This window comes from Bos javanicus, chromosome 6, assembly GCF_032452875.1.
Source record: "Bos javanicus breed banteng chromosome 6, ARS-OSU_banteng_1.0, whole genome shotgun sequence".
Lineage (NCBI taxonomy): Eukaryota > Metazoa > Chordata > Mammalia > Artiodactyla > Bovidae > Bos > Bos javanicus.
The window spans coordinates 90,904,351-90,921,181 of NC_083873.1; the positions used below are offsets into that span (position 1 = coordinate 90,904,351).

Below are 16,831 nucleotides of genomic sequence, written 5' to 3' on the forward strand. Positions count from 1 at the left end.
CTTCAACCATCCCTCCTACTTCTTTGTTATCTAGAAATGTGATTATTTATAGCATCAGTTAAGATCAGATCAGATCAGATCAGTCGCTCAGTCGTGTCCGACTCTTTGCAACCCCATGAATCGCAGCACGCCAGGCCTCCCTGTCCATCACCAACTCCCGGAGTTCACTCAGACTCACGTCCATCGAGTCAGTGATGCCATCCAGCCATCTCATCCTCTGTCATCCCCTTCTCTTGCCCGCAATCCCTCCCAGCATCAGAGTCTTTTCCAGTGAGTCAACTCTTCGCATGAGGTGGCCAAAGTACCGGAGTTTCAGCTTTAGCATCATTTCTTCCAGAGAAATCCCAGGGCTGATCTCCTTCAGAATGGACTGGTTGGATCTCCTTGCAGTCCAAGGGACTCTCAAGAGTCTTCTCCAACACCACAGTTCAAAAGCATCAATTCTTCAGTGCTCAGCCTTCTTCACAGTCCAACTCTCACATCCATACATGACCACTGGAAAAACCATAGCCTTGACTAGACGGACCTTTGTTGGCAAAGTAATGTCTGTGCTTTTGAATATGCTATCTAGTTTGGTCATTGCCGGGGTCCAGCCCCGGCTGATCCAGGGTATTCGAAGGGGAGACGGCATCGGCAACTTATTTAAATATTCATCAAAGATATAAAGAGTAATAGAATGAGGATAGCTCAGTAGGAAAATTCAGTGGAGAAAAGAGGCTGAGTAGCTTGGTTTATGTGGAAAATCAATATAGCCTGTGACACCAGGTTAGCTCTGACCATGGAGGCCGCAGGCGCCCTCTCAAATAGTGGAAGGTGCCCCACCTTAGACACCTTCTTGAGTGGGTCTCAGAAGCCCAGGCAAATAAATGATCGCAGAGGACCTCCATGCTCCAGATGGAGACTCAGCCGGAATGTGAAAAGAAAGAATGACATGGGGAGACCAAGCTTTGGTGAGCAAGGCCCGTAGCTTTATTTTCAACCGGGGCTTTTATACCCTAAGTTACATATAGAGGATAATAGGGGATGTGAAATCATGCAAAGTCAGCAGTCTTTGATCCTTATCAAAAACCAGGATTTCTTTCCTGCAAATTTATCGTATACAAATGGTTTAGGTGATTTACATCATCTTCTGGCCAGAAGGCCTATTAACATTTATGACTCTTGACAAAGGTTTGTCAACCTTATTTTGACTTATTTTCTCTAAGAGTAATTATTTTAAGGTTTGGCGCCATCCTCCGAAGGTGTTAGATAAAGTTGCATTCCTATAGGGCAGAGGTACAATGGGTTTACAACAAAGGAAAGAATTTATTACCTTAAGGGTCTAAGGTTGCTAACACCAAGGCCACTACTTATTTTTTCTACATACCAACAATATTAATTAATACACATTCAAGGATACAATACAGGGGATGTGGAAACTTGGCAGCAAGCATTGGCTCATCAATGAAATCTTTTACTAGTTTTATTCTGACAGTTTTATTCTAACTCTCTGAGAGGCTCTAAACTATTTGAATATCTTAAGCTTCCCGTGCCTCTCGAGACTGAGAGACTGTAAACAATCGTAGGCATAGCTGTAGGAGTCCGGGTAAACTTGTCAGGCGAGTTAGAGAGCTATCTGAGGGGTTTAAATTTAAACACTCCTAATGCCCAGGAACTTTATTAATTGGAGCTGTAAGTTGACTCTTTGTCAGAGAGAGCGAGATGGTGGTGGGGGACAGCCCCCAGTAAAGTCAGAGGTGAGAGCACAAAGCAAAAAGTTGGCAGACTCTGGTTTTTGGGGGTAGATGCTCGAGAATATCCAGGGGGACTCCTGAGGCTCAATCCCACCTTTGCGTATGCCGAGCTTCCTTCCTCATGACCTTTGTCATGAGTGGAGTGCCTCTCGCCAGCTCCCGGCAGGTCATAACTTTCCTTCCAAGAAGTAAGCGTCTTTTAATTTCATGGCTGCAGTCACCATCTGCAGTGATTTTGGAGCCCAGAAAAATAAAGTCTGACACTGTTTCCACTGTTTCCCCATCTATTTCCCATGAAGTGGTGGGACCGGATGCCATGATCTTCGTTTTCTGAATGTTGAGCTTTAAGCCAACTTTTTCACTCTCCACTTTCACTTTCATCAAGAGGCTTTTGAGTTCCTCTTCACTTTCTGCCATAAGGGTGGTGTCATCTGCATATCTGAGGTTATTGATATTTCTCCTGGCAATCTTGATTCCAGCTTGTGTTTCTTCCAGTCCAGTGTTTCTCATGATGTACTCTTCATAGAAGTTAAATAAGCAGGGTGACAATATACAGCCTTGACGTACTCCTTTTCCTGTTTGGAACCAGATACCCAACTGCTATTAGATGACATTAAGGAATTATTAGGTTTCCCCTGTAGCTCAGTCAGTAAAGAATCTACCTGCAGTGTAGGATACCCGGGTTTGATCCCTGGGTTGGGAAGATCCCCTAGAGAAGGAAATGGCAACCCACTCCAGTATCCTTGCCTGGAAAATCTCATGGACAGAGGAGCCTAGTGGGCTGCAGTCCATGAGGTTGCAAAGAGTCAGGCACGACTGAGCGACTAACACTTACATAAGGAATTATTGTTGATTTTGTTAGGTATAATAATGGCATGATGATTATATTTTTAAAATCTTTTTATCGGAGACATATAGAAATATTTATGGGAAAGATGACACATAATTTGTTGTTTGCTTTAAATACAGGTATACCTCAGTTTATTGTGCTTTGTAGATAATTTCACTTTTTTACAAATTGAAGGTTTATGGCAACCCTATGCCAAGCGAAGTCTGTCAGCTTTTGTTCACCAGCACTTGCTCACTTCATGTCTCTGTGTCACATTTTGGTAATTCTCACAGTATTTCAGACCTTTTCATTATTATTTGTTATGGTGAACTGTGATCAGTGGTCTTTGTAATTGTTCTGTGGCACCACGAATCACGCCCTTGTAAAATGGACAACGTGATTGATAAATGTGTGTGTTTGACGGCTCCTCTAACTGACCGTTCCCTGTCTCCCTCTCCTCGGGTCTCCCTAACTGCTGTGATGTAAGTGTTGAAATTAGACCAGTTAATAGCCTTACAGTGGCCTGTAAGTGGCCTCTAACTGTTCAAGTGAAAGGAAGAGTCGGATGTCTCTCACTCTGAATCAAAAGCTTGAAATGAATAAGCTGAGTAAGGAAGGCATATTGAAAATGAAGATAGGCTGAAACCTAGGCCTGTTGTACCAGTTAGCCAAATTGTAAATCCAGAGGAAGAGTTATTGAAGGAAAGAATAAGTGAATACATGAGTGATGAGAAACTGAAGCAGCCTTACTGCTAATGTGAAGAAAGCTTTAGTGGCCTGGATAGATGATCAAACCAGTGATAACATTCCCTTAAGCCAGAGGCTACTGTAGAACAAAGCCCTAACTTTCTTCAATCCCGTGAAGGTTGAGAAAGGTAAGGAAGCTGCAGAAGAGAAGTTTAAATCTAGCAGAAGTTGGTTCATGAGGTTTAAGGAAAGAAGTCGTCTTCTTCATAACATAGAAGTATTAACACAGGTGAAACAAGTGCTGATGTAGAAGCTGCAGCAAGTTAATGAAGGTGGCTACACAAAGCAACAGATTTTCAATGCAGATAAAACAGCTTTCTCTTGGGAAAAGATGCCATCTAGGACTTTGATGGGGCTTCCCAGGTGACGCAGTGGTAAAGAATCCGCTTGCCAGTGCAAGAGATGCAGGAGGTGTGGGTTCAGTCCCCGAGTTGGGAAGATCCCCTTGAGGAGGAAATGACAGCACGGGGTAGTACAAAAACTTAGTTGATTAAGCAGTGACAGGGTTTGAGAGGAGATGGCTCAGACAGTAAAGAATCTGTCTGCAGTGTGGGGACCTAGGTTTGATCCCTGGATCAGGAAGATTCCCTGGAGAAGGGAATAGCAACCCACTCTAGTATTCTTGCCTGGAGAATTTCATGGATATAGGAGCCTGATAGGCTGCAGTTCGTGGGGTGGCAAAGAGTCGGACATGACTAAGTGACTAACACTTTCACACCAATTTTGAAAGAAGTGTGTGTAAAATGCTGTCAAAGCATTGCATGCTGTAGATCTGGCTGAGCAGTTTGGGGAATCCATTACACAGGTTTTCTATTCATATAGATCAAATTCGTCTCAAGACTTTTCAAATCTCTAAAAGACAGATTTTGTGTTCTCTTTCTTTTGCAGCTTGTTCGTGTACTAGTATCTCCCAACAACCCTCCTGGTGCTACCAGTAGCTGCCAAAAAGCTATGTTCCAGTGTGGCCTACTGCAGCAGCTTTGTACTATTCTAATGGCCACTGGAGTTCCTGCAGATATCCTGACTGAGGTAAACCACGTGATGGCAGTACTCCGTGGAAGCTGAAAGCAGGAAGCCTAGGAAGAATCAGATATCAGCTGAATGAAAAGCAGCAATTGTTAACCATTCTTGTCTATTAAATTCCTTACTGACGCTATAAAGTATAATTAGCAGCAATTCCAAAAGGTGTATTCATTCCGCAAGTTTAATAGCACGTAAATAATGTTAACGCTTAGAACATTTCTTGTTAATTTTATTGTATTCAACAGGAGTGCACAGTAATAATTTATATTTTTAATTTTGAGAACAGTATGACTTAGTCAAGTCAGACATGAGTCTTATTCATAGAATAATAAATTCTTTTTCCTTGACATATCGCATTTTCTTTTTCCTACCTATTAAGAAAAAGAAGTTAGTTTGAAGGAAAAAAAGGTTTATTTAAATTTCTTTTCTCAAATTAACACATGTTAATTTTTAAACGTTAAAAATACAGATAATAGTGAAAGTTTTATAAGAAAAACTATCTTTGGACTCCCTCCTTCCTATCTAAGCCTCACTTCCCCCTATATAACCGTCCCACTTTGCTTCCTCCTGTCACCCCAGTAATGTATTTTTAAATTGATAATCATAATTTATAGTTTTGTCACTATTCCAGTACTGTTTCTTGCTAAGCCAAACAGAGCCCCATACTTTTTTTTTTAATAATCTTTTTTCTTTCCTGAGTTAAAATAATATTCTTTTTCATTTTACTGATTTTCTATCAATGCATATTAACACTGTCATGTGCTTAACAGTATGTTCCCCACTTCAGGCCTTCTGGAAGTTCCCTATCCTCTTGCTCCCATATGGGCTGCTTATTCTCTTCTTCTGTCACACAGCTCTTATCCTGGAACTTACCTTTTATTTATTTATTTGCATCTTCATTGTGTGTAGCATGTGGAATCTAATTCTCTGACTAGGGATTCAACCTGGGCCCCCTACATTAGGAACATTAAGTCTTAGCTCCTGGACCACCAGGAAAGTCCCTATCCTGGGACTTTGATTCACTCTGTCTAATGATCCTTTTATTGGAGAAGGAAATGGCAACCCACTCCAGTGTTCTTGCCTGGAGAATCCCAGGGACGGGGGAGCCTGGTGGGCTGACATCTATGAGGTCGCACAGAGTCGGACACGACTGAAGCGACTTAGCAGCAGCAGCAGCAATGATCCTTTTGCCATGCTTAGTCGCTCAGTCAAGTCTGACTCTGCAACTCCATGGACTGTAGCCCACCAGGCTCCTCTGTCCATTGGGAATCTCCAGGCATGAATACTGGCAATGGGTTGCCGTGCCCTCCTCCAGGGGATCTTCCCAATCCAGAGATCAAACCCAGGTCTCCCTCATTGCAGGTGGATTCTTTACCGTTTGAGCCCCCAGGGGATCCCTTGGTTATCTAGATTCTGTGTCATTTTCTACCACCCTTTGGTTCATTATCTTATTTTACTTAACTTCTTGAAAGGGGGTGAATGGCAAGATAATTTGGTTTTAGCTTTTTCATGTCATTCCTCCACCTTCAGAATTAATCTAGTATTTGGTTAGGTATGGAATTCAGAATTGGAAATCATTAACACTCAACTTTCAGAACATTATTCCAGTGTTGCTACTAAGAAGTCTGAAGCCATTTTGAGTCTTTTTGTATAACCCACTTTCTTTCTCTAGAGTCTTTCTTTCTGGTTTGTTTCTGAAATTTACTGATGAGGTGCTGTATTACAGACTGTACCTCTCAACCCCACTAAATTTTAGTACTCATTGGGCCCTTTCAAACTAGAGACATAAGTACTTCAGTTCTGAGGAAGTTTTATGTGTTCTTTGACAATTTCCTGTTTTCTGTGTCTTGAACTCTATTAATAGATTATTAGACTTTCTGGACCCAGTGTCTTTTTATTCTTTTTACTTGGAGGTTTTTTTCAGCCTCATCCTTAAATTGAATTTGTAATTTGTTGCATTTTAAATATGTTCTCTGATTTTATTTTTAAGCATCCTTTTTCTTGCTTTGTAGAAATAGAGTCTCTCTCTTAGAGGATATTATTAATTTTAGTTTTTTTTTGAGATTTTAAATGCATGTGGTCAAGTTTATTTTTAGTTGGAAGCGCTTAGTGTTTTAAAATATAATCTCACAAAAGTGTTACAAGATTATAACGCTGTAACTGACATTTTTGTTATCTAAGTTTTGTTGTTTAAAAGCAAAAAGCAAAAGAATGTCACATTTTCTTCTTTTAAAAACAGGGTTTTTCCTTCAACTCACTTTCTCTAAATTTTCTTCTCCACTCATGTTCATTACAGACCATTAATACTGTATCAGAAGTTATTCGAGGCTGCCAAGTAAACCAAGACTACTTTGCTTCTGTAAATGCACCTTCAAACCCACCAAGGTAGGAAAAGAGAAATGCTGAGATCCCGCAGACGAATTAGTATATCTTGTCTGCACATCTTATTCTTTTAAGGAGTTCAGTCCTGTGTTTTGAAACAAGAAATTATCTGACAAGATAAATATGTTGGTATTTTAAGAGTTTCCAGTCTTCAGAACCTGTGTATTTGTACTCGGGTATCACTTCCTAGCTGTGTGCCTTAGCAAGCAGATCACTTCATTTCTCTCAGCTGCAGATATCTTTTCTGTGAAATGGAGATGAAAATAGTTAACTTGCTGGTATTCTGGCTGTGGCTTTTCAGTCAACAAAAATGACTAGCTATTGATTTATGTACGTAGACTGGAACATTTCTTTTTGTTCTTTTCTTTTTAAATGCAACAGACCAGCCATCGTAGTACTTCTCATGTCCATGGTTAATGAAAGGCAGCCATTTGTATTACGCTGTGCTGTTCTCTACTGTTTCCAGTGTTTCTTATATAAAAATCAGAAAGGACAAGGAGAAATTGTGTCAACACTTCTGCCTTCCACTATTGATGGTAAATAATTTAATTCTAACTTTTAAAATAAATAATTATCTTTTAATAGTAAAAAATAAATGTGCAGTAGATATTTAAAATGTATAATATTAGTATGTAATGTAATGTTTAAAATATAACATGTCCTCTCAATTTGTTTTAGAAGTGAAGTTTTTAATTAAGGTCATAATTTCTGGAATATACCATCATCAGTTTGATGCCTGAAGTGTTCTAATATTTCTTTGTTTTGCTACTTTCCTTTCAAGATACTTTTTTGTCATCTTTTAAATTTTATTTTGTAAAAACAGACTTTTGAAAGTGTTACTTAGTACTGCTAATAAACAGATTTTTAAGTATTATTTCATACTATTTTTGTGTGTTTGGAAACAGCATAATTCATTTTCACCTTATTGTTATCTGCCTGCCACCTTTGTAGCAACAGGCAATACGGTCTCAGCTGGTCAGTTGTTATGCGGAGGTTTATTTTCTACTGATTCGCTTTCAAACTGGTGTGCTGCCGTGGCCCTTGCCCATGCTTTGCAAGAAAACGCTACCCAGAAAGAACAGTTGCTCAGGGTTCAACTTGCTACAAGTATCGGCAATCCTCCAGTTTCATTGCTGCAGCAGTGCACCAACATTCTTTCACAGGTAAAGTGACCAAGATTTCTCTAGGGAGGGGGTGGGAAGTTTCATTTTGATGTCAGTGACACAAGGATTTAAGGCTGTCCTTAGTAGATGCAGATGGAAAGGAAACAAGGCAAAGACTGCTCATTAGCTCACTGTTACAAGAAATGGTTTTGTGGAGAGAAAGCAGGAAATACTACTCCTATCAGGGGTTTTGCCAAATAATGAATAAGGTCTGCATCAGGATGGAAACACATGTTCTGTACAGAAAGGTGGTGGGTTTTTTTTTTGAGGGGGGGAATTTGTTTTCTTTTTATATCATCCACATAATAATTTCTCTTACTGCTCAATAGCTGAATTCGGATCAGTGTATGAGAGGGAATAGAATAGAGTGGTTCATAGCTGTGTACCTTGCTCTTTCTCTTCCCAGGGCAATTGATCTTCCATTCAGAAAACAAAAATAAAATACCAATCCATTGCTTATATAGTTAAACAGTATACATACCCCTTGATGTTTGTGAGCTCTCAAATCCTCCGAACCCCAAGGCGTATAGTTTACCTAGTGAGATGTAAATAAACGTAAGATGTTTGCATTCCTTTAGACTCCTAATAAAAGTATCGAAGCTTCATTGAAATGTGAATGCTAAAGGATTGATATTTAGGAATATCCCTTACTATATTTAGTTGATTTGCCCACATGTGCCAGCCTTGCTGTTTAATGATTCAGGTTGATGCTTAAGCAAAACTTTAAAGTCATAGACATTAAGAATCATTCAAGGAGAGTGAAAATGTCCATAAGTCTAAAATTGCTCTATCCACTGGTTTTATCTTATTCCTTCCCCATGATATGTGGAGTGCTTCTCAGTTTTTAATTTTGCCGCACTTGTTGAATTGTTTTATTGTGAGCTTTTAAAGAAACATCAGTACCATCCATAGGGAGTTATAAATGAAGGCTTAAAAATTAGCTAGTGCAAAGAGAGTTGAACTCTTTCTTTGTTATTTAGAATCAGTGTACTTTGATTGAAAGCCTGCTTTATCTTTATTATTTATCTTAGTGATTTTTTAGAAGTACTCCAGAGTATTCATAGTCTTATTTATTTAATACTTGTTTTTCTCTTGTTGCTGTGTATGGAAAACGGCTTTTCTTTTTTTAATTTTGTATTAGAGTATATTTTATTTACAATGTTGTGTTAGTTTCAGGTATACAGCAAAGTAAATCAGTTATACATATATCCATTCTTTTTTAGATTCTTTCCCATAAAGATTTTTACAGAATATTAAGTAGAGTTCCCTGTAGAGTTCCCAGTAAGTCCTTATTAGGTACTTATTTTAAATATAGTGGTGTTTAACAGCTTTTCTTAAGCCAAATAGTAATTAACTGTCTGACCATCATCACCACATAGTTAGCTCTAACATTGCAATTCTAACTAATGCATAATGAGAAATCCTAAAGATAGTGGTGTCTTCCCACTTTTAAGTAATCACAGTGCTGTAAAATTAGCCTTTCTCCTCTAAAATGTACATACGTTGGTATAATAAAAGATTAGATCTTCCTGTTCCAAACTGTTGGCTTGGGTTGCTAGAGAGACTGTATTTGAGGGATTTTTCTGGGTATACATTTTTCTCAAGCAGTAATATTTTCAAATAATCTTTAATGTATAATTTGCAGGGCGATAAGATCAACCGACGGGTATGTATCACTTGTTTGGGCTTAGGCATTTCCTCCTACAGCCAGCCTTTTTCTTTGTCTTGGGTTTTGTTAATTGTTTTTTTTTAACTGCTTGTTTGAAGTTACATCCTACTCACACTTGTATGTGTCAGCAAGTTAATCTCTACTGTGACTCTCGGGTTTCTCTCTGGGTACTGTAGTGGTGTTACTAAGGACTGTGGGAGTGAGCATCTGAAGCTCTCCTTGTGCTTCCTCTGGGGATGCTTGCACTTTCTGGAATTCCTTGGTTTGGGGTTTTTGGTGTGATTTTTCACCCGAGCTTGCTGCTTTATTTCCAATGAAACCATTTCAGAGGTAGTAAAATTTAAGAGTTAAAAATTTTGTTTTTAATCAGCGTATGAAAGAATATGATACTTTTCTATTATATAAGTTATTGAAAATATACAATAGTAAGTATAAATTTGTGATTTGAAAGAGTTTAAACATCTTGAGTTATTCTGGGTGTTATGTATGTGCTACACTACCATTTCGGATTCGTTTTTGATGTGTGCTAGGGGAGAGTATGATTTGTGTTTGATTTTGATCTGTTTTCTGGGACACTTGGCCAAAAAGTGTGTACTTTTAATTCCATATTTGGGCATGTGTTCAATTATGCAGCATGGATACTAATAACTGAGGTTCTATTGGGAGTTGTATCTTTGTGTATGAGCATGATTTAACGTGTGTTAATACCTCATGCACAGATATGGCAGCTTTAGCTGTCAGAATTTTCAATACTAAGTAAAGAATTTTATAAGTGTGCATGTCATTCATTTAAAAGGGAAATTTTGGAAAGTATAATTTATATACAGTAAAATGCACAGACCTTAAGTGTTCAGTCTAATGATTTTCATGGTTGAATATATTTCTGTAACCCCCACCCAAGACAAAATGTGCAGCATAGTGTTCATAATCCCACAAGTTCCATCTAGTCCCTTTCCTATTATTCTCTGTCTTCAGAGGCCACCACTAGGAAGTAAATCTGATCATAATACTCTTGAACCTCATTTTAATACTTAAACACCAGTTGTTTAAAATGTTAACTTTACATATTTTTATTATTAATGTATTTTTAGGAATGATACTTTATTTCTTCTGAAATGTTTGAGGTTCTCTGCAACAAGATTTGAAATAATTCTCAGCCATTTTTTTTTTTTTTGCAGTAGATGTGTAATTCAAATGCATCATGCAATTTATGAATGGTAGGCAGAAGTATTTGCAGATAGATAAAGGTTCCAACAGTATTTTGAAACATTTTTAGTTTAGATAGAGCTTTTTTCCCCCCTAAAAAAAGAGACCATTTTTCACTAGTTAACAAACTAAGATTTTTGGTCAGTTTTAGCCTCTCCCACTTTTTTAAGGCTCCCTTTAATGATACTTTTATTTATTTATTTTTTCAAGCTGGAAAAAATTCCAGTAGTAGAATGAGTACATCCATGTTGTCAACATGTAAAAATATTTGACTTTGGTTGTTTCTTACAGTGGGAGATAATTGATAACAGAGTTTTTTTCTATTTTTTGCTGTGCTGGATCTCAGTTGAGGCACACAGACTTTTCGATCTTCATTGTGGCAGGCAGGATCTTTAGCTGTGGCATATGAACCCTTAGTTGCAGCAGGCAGGGATTGAACGTGGGCCCCCTGCGTTGGTAGTCGGAGTCTTTGCCACTGGACCACCAGGGAAGTCCAGGAGAGAGAGATTTTAATAGCAGTTAGCGTCACTATAATTAAATGACATCATGATAGAGCAGTGAATTATTTTTTCTAAATCATATATTAAAAAATTAACATTTTGTTATTATTGTTATGATCCTATTGATGAGAACATCTTTAGAACTTTCATTTCTAAATAAAAAGAGCCCTCCATGACTACTCTGGTTGAATTTCTTTCCTGTTTTTTTTTTTTTTTTTTTTTAATTTGTTAAATTGGAGGATCATTGTTTTACAATTCTGCTGTACAACAGCATGAATCAGCCATATGTATTCATATACCCCTCCTTTTCTGAGCATCCCTCTCACTTCCCCCGTCCCACCGCCCCCCGCACCCAGGTCATCTCAGCATTGAGCTGAGCTGAGCTCCCTGTGCTATATACAGCAGCTTCCAATTAGCTATCTATTTCACACATAGCAGTGTACATATACAGTTTTAATTAGGCTCATTCCTAATCAGAATTGTTGCTTTAATAAACAAGGTGTTCCATTCTGTCTTCTACCTGGTTCTAACCAGTTATGTTTGACTTTGCTCTTTTTAACCTTCAGCTAGACCCCAAAGGACATACTTTTCAAAATTGAACCTAATTCCATTTTTGTTTACTCAGACATCAGTCAGTGATTTGATAGAATGCCCTTGTTTATACAATGTCAGTATGTTTGGTGCCTGCAAATGGTATTCCCATAATAAATTTTATTTTCAGTTTACCTGGGTAACATGAAGATATACTGTGGACACAATAATGACATAAAGGCAAGGAAAAAGTAAAACTAATGCTTTATGTAAAAACTAAATCATGCTAATTAATGCTTACTTGGCATTTGAAGAGGTCTGATTTGAATTTAATTAAATGTACTTGAAAAAAGATTATAGAAAGGCTAAGATATTGCCATTAAGGTTCATGAAATTAGAATAGTCTGGGTGAGTGATAGAAATTTTTCAAAACATAGTAATAGTTGCTTTTGTATCCATCCCTTGTCTTGATTTTTAAACAGTTGTATTTTGGAAATTTTCTGAAATTACTCCCAAAGTAATGCATTATTGTGCTAATTTCCATTATCTTCTTTCAAGCAAGTTTTGTTTTGCTTAAACAGAAATGCAGGTTATGTAATATAATTTGGGCAAGGTCAATATTATGGCCACCTGATGCGAAGAGCTGACTAATTTGAAAAGACCCTGATGCTGGGAAAGATTGAGGGCAGGAGGAGAAGGGGACAACAGAGGATGAGATGGTTGGATGGCATCACCAACTCAATGGAATGAGTTTGGGTAGACTCCGGGAGTTGGTGTTAGACAGGGAGGCCTGACATGCTGCGTTTCATGGGGTCGCAAAGAGTCGAACACGACTGAGCGACTGAACTGAATATTAGGAACTAAGAAAATACCTCATATAAGGGATATAAATGTGTTGTATGAAAATTTAGGAAAGTGTAATGTTGATGGACGTGCTAGTTTCCAATATTGTTTAACATATTAGCAGCAGTATAGTTAGTTAGGGGTTTGAGGCACTTGGCTAATTTAAATAAATCTTTTTCTTCTCCATTATGCTTGTGATTTCTCATTATTTGGCATTTCTCAGGAGTTTGTAACATGGTTTAATTATTTTCCTGTTAGAGAAATATATTCTTTAATGGAATTTAACTAAACAATTCAGGAGATTATGTCTTTGGTTTTGCGGTTTTGGGGTTTTTTTGATATTTTTTTGAAGGAGGTAGAATTTGTATTTTTATTAGAAACTAGTTTTTTTTTTTTAATTCTTATTGAAGCATATTAAATTTGCCAGCAAATTTATGCTAAAGTGTTTTAAGATTGATAAATTATAAGCATCCACATCATGTATTTCTTCCTGAGCATATCAGGTTTTCCACTGGCAATATTTTAGATAACCTGGTATATGCTTATAAACATGGATCAAGTCTAATTTCTGCTCTCTGTTTCAGAAGTGCAGTCCAAAGAGGACACAAGAGTGCATTTTCTTGTTCAATTTTTAAAATCCAGATTCCTGACACATCTTTTATAAGATGTTAAATGTCTTTTTTATGTAGATGGGGAGGGATCTTAGGGCAACTTCAAGTTTGAAAAGCATAAAAAGATTTCTGCTAACTTGTTTATTGCAGGGAAGCAAAATACAGACAAGAGTTGGATTACTAATGTTGCTTTGTACCTGGCTTAGCAACTGCCCCATTGCAGTGACACACTTTCTTCACAATTCAGCCAATGTTCCATTTGTATCCTTTATGTTTTAGTAAGATGCATATAAGTATTTATCTTTTCTATCTTTTCTATTTCTTCTTCTCAATTAGAGGTAGCTCCATGCCTCAAATGTTTGCATTCTCTTTATGTTGCAGATTTTTAAACGGTTAAGGTGATAATGATGCTTGCTTAAGCTGTGTGTGTGTGGGGGGGGGGGGGTGTGTGTACATGTATACCACTGTTTTATGTTTTCTTGGCTTGCGTATAGAATTTCTTGTTGAAACTTACATGAAATACATGTCAGATTCAAATTGTAAAATGAAGTATTCTTGATACTATGAACCATTAGTTTTCTTAACAGAGATTTCAGCTTACAGGACAAATTGCAGAAAATCTTGGAGAAGAGGAACAGTTGGTCCAAGGCTTATGTGCTCTCTTGTTGGGCATTTCGATTTACTTCAATGATAACTCTCTCGAGACCTATATGAAGTAAGTAAGGGGAAAATGATTTGCTGATGTCATCAACAGATAATGATAAATTTTTTTCTGCCAAAGCATAATGTAGACCAGGCTTTTCTGTTTTGTTATGACTTTTTAAGCATCTCAATATACTTATCTCTGTAGAGAGAAACTAAAACAACTGATAGAGAAGAGGATTGGCAAAGAGAATTTCATAGAGAAACTAGGATTTATTAGCAAACATGAGCTGTATTCCAGAGCGTCTCAGAAACCCCAGCCAAACTTTCCCAGTCCAGAATACATGATATTTGATCATGAGTTTACAAAACTGGTAAAAGAACTTGAAGGTAAGACGACAAGAGTTCCTCTTGACATTCATTAAAAAGTACCTATGATTTTATTTTATATGTATATTCTGGATGCGTGCAGATTGATTGTATGATAAGCCTAAAAGTAAAAGTATCTTTTTTTAGCTCTTGCTCTGTAGCCCACTGAAGGACTGTGGGCACTCAGTGAGATTGGAAAGAAGACTTCTGATCTCTCATGCAGTTGTTGTTTAGTTGCAAAGTCATGTCCGACTCTTTTGCGACCCCATGGACTGTAGCCTGTCCATGGGATTTCCCAGAAAAGAATACTGGAGTGAGTTGCCATTTCCTTCTCCAGGCAATCTTCCCAACCAAGGGACTGAACCCACGTCTTTTGGATTGGCAGGCAGGTTCTTTACTGCTGAGCCACCAGGAAGCCCAAAGGCTCATGCAGTTAGGCCATGTGTTTTTACTGATAAGTCTTGATAATAAAACAGTATTTTTAAATGTCTTCTTTTATAGGTGTGATAACTAAGGCTATTTATAAGTCCAGTGAAGAAGATAAAAAAGAAGAAGAGGTGAAGAAAACATTAGAGCAGCATGACAGTATTGTGACTCACTACAAAAATATGATTCGAGAGCAAGTATGTACTGATAAATTGTATACAGTCTCTGTTATACCAGAAGTTTAGATACTTTTCTGAGGCTTCCCTGGTGACTCCAATGGTAAAGAATCCACCTGGAACGCAGGAGACCCAGGTTCAGTCATTGGGTTGGGAAGAGCCCCTGGAGAACAGAATGGCTACCCACTCCAATATTCTTGCCTGGGGAATCCCATGGACAGAAGAGTCTAGCAGACTACAGTCCATGGAGTCGCAAAGAGTTGGACATGACTAAGCACTCATACTTTTCTGCTTTAGGGAAGAATTTCTCTTGGCATTTCTAAATGCAAGAGGATATGCAAAGTAAAACTCATCATTAACCTAAATAATTCAAAAGCGTCTGAGTATTCAGCAAACTGAGAGCTTAATATGTGTTTAGCAAGTCTAGTAGTAAAGATAATCAAAGGTGTATGGCAGCTCCTACCTAATTTATCTGGGTAGGAGCTTGGGGAAAACAGAGAAGCTGAGTCCCACTAAAAGAATAACTATGAGTAAGCTTAGCAAAAGGAGAAAGAAGGAAGACACATGTTGCTGATGTGTACATAGAATCTTTGTTGGCTATATAAAGGGAAATTTGAGAGGCAGGGCTGGAGGGAAGGAAGGATATGGTGGTGATGGGTGGAAATTAGGGAGCTGACAATGATGATAGTGACTGCTGGTTTTTGTTTCCTGTGTTGTGGGTGCTCACTTAAGCACATTTAAATACTGTCACATTTAATTTTCACAGCATTTTCACAATATCCCTACAAAGTAGGGGAAGCTATTAGAATGGATAATGATAAGTTGAAACTATAGTTTGAAAATCATCAACTGACATTTTTTCTGTAGGATACCAGTCAAGCCCACACTTGCATAGTATTCAGCACCTTAGCTTCTTTACATTCCTTCAAGCTGTGTTTCTTGGTTTTCTTCTCTCATTTAATTCCTCACTGTGGCATATGTACCTTTATTGGAATGGAATCCTAGAAAGTGCTGCAGTATTATCTGTAAAATGAGATTACTGGTGTTAAAGTTCGAGGGTCATGAAGACAGTTTCACGTGAGGCAGGTCCACCGTCCCGTTCCTGCACTGCCCTCCAGCCTCTGCTGACTGCACAGCTGAGGCAGCTGTGGCAAGGAAGAGCTTTAGGGTAGAGCCCTGTGAATGAGAGCTACCTCCACTTTCTTTTCCCCACAATGTATACTGCTGGCAATGAAACTCTAAAAAAGAATAAAAATATACTGGAGGTATATTGAGCATTCAGTCTAGCTTTTCAGTTTATAAGCAAATTAGTAAATTAGAATCATCTTTGAATGATCCAAATTTGAATCATTACTCTGCTCATGGTTATTAGAATTTTTCATCTATCTTAGTACAAAATCACAGTCATTTCCAGATGGTAAAATGTAATCTTTACAACAGTGGGAAATAAGAACTTGGAAGGCAATATTATAGCCTATACTTGGAGCTGATAAATATGGTTGATTTGGAAGAAGAAAAGAGTGATTTGACACAATTACTATAATGACTCTTCTTTAGAAATGTTAATTTTAAATATTCTCACCAATTAGAACACCATTTGGCAATTAGGCAACAAGCCTCAAGAGCTATAAAATGTTTATATAAACTTTGAATTATATTTGGAACCCAATCCTAAGGAAATTCTCCAAAATTGTGAAAAACAGTTATATTGACTAAGCTGTTTATTGTAATAAAACTATCATTTAGAAAAATGGAGAGCAGCCTTCATGTTGTTTTTGAATATAAATTATATTGTATCTCCTGATTAATATTAGGAAATTATGATTGAATAGTAGGCAAATTAAAGGTTAAAAAATGATGTATGGACTGATTATGATAAGTTTAAAAAACTTGGATTGGAAAAAAATTAGAAGAAAATAAAGATACAGATCACATTCTAACCAGTTAAAGTTGGAGGTGGTAAGAAGTGAAAGCTTTTTCT

At 37.6% G+C, this 16,831-nt stretch overlaps 1 protein-coding gene across 2 annotated transcripts in view; it reads left to right on the forward strand.

Annotated features, from left to right (window-relative positions):
- The window catches only part of USO1 (USO1 vesicle transport factor), an 80,260-nt gene that overhangs the window by 53,494 nt on the left and 9,935 nt on the right, over positions 1-16,831 (forward strand). Inside the window, exons 10-18 of one of the 2 annotated variants that reach the window (XM_061420493.1) lie at positions 4,198-4,338; positions 6,629-6,717; positions 7,096-7,250; positions 7,666-7,877; positions 9,523-9,543; positions 13,388-13,498; positions 13,834-13,952; positions 14,088-14,269; positions 14,750-14,871. In XM_061420493.1, the coding sequence (XP_061276477.1) occupies positions 4,198-4,338; positions 6,629-6,717; positions 7,096-7,250; positions 7,666-7,877; positions 9,523-9,543; positions 13,388-13,498; positions 13,834-13,952; positions 14,088-14,269; positions 14,750-14,871 (1,152 nt within the window). The remainder of the gene's footprint in view (positions 1-4,197; positions 4,339-6,628; positions 6,718-7,095; positions 7,251-7,665; positions 7,878-9,522; positions 9,544-13,387; positions 13,499-13,833; positions 13,953-14,087; positions 14,270-14,749; positions 14,872-16,831) is intronic. The other variant, XM_061420494.1, reaches the window with a different exon arrangement.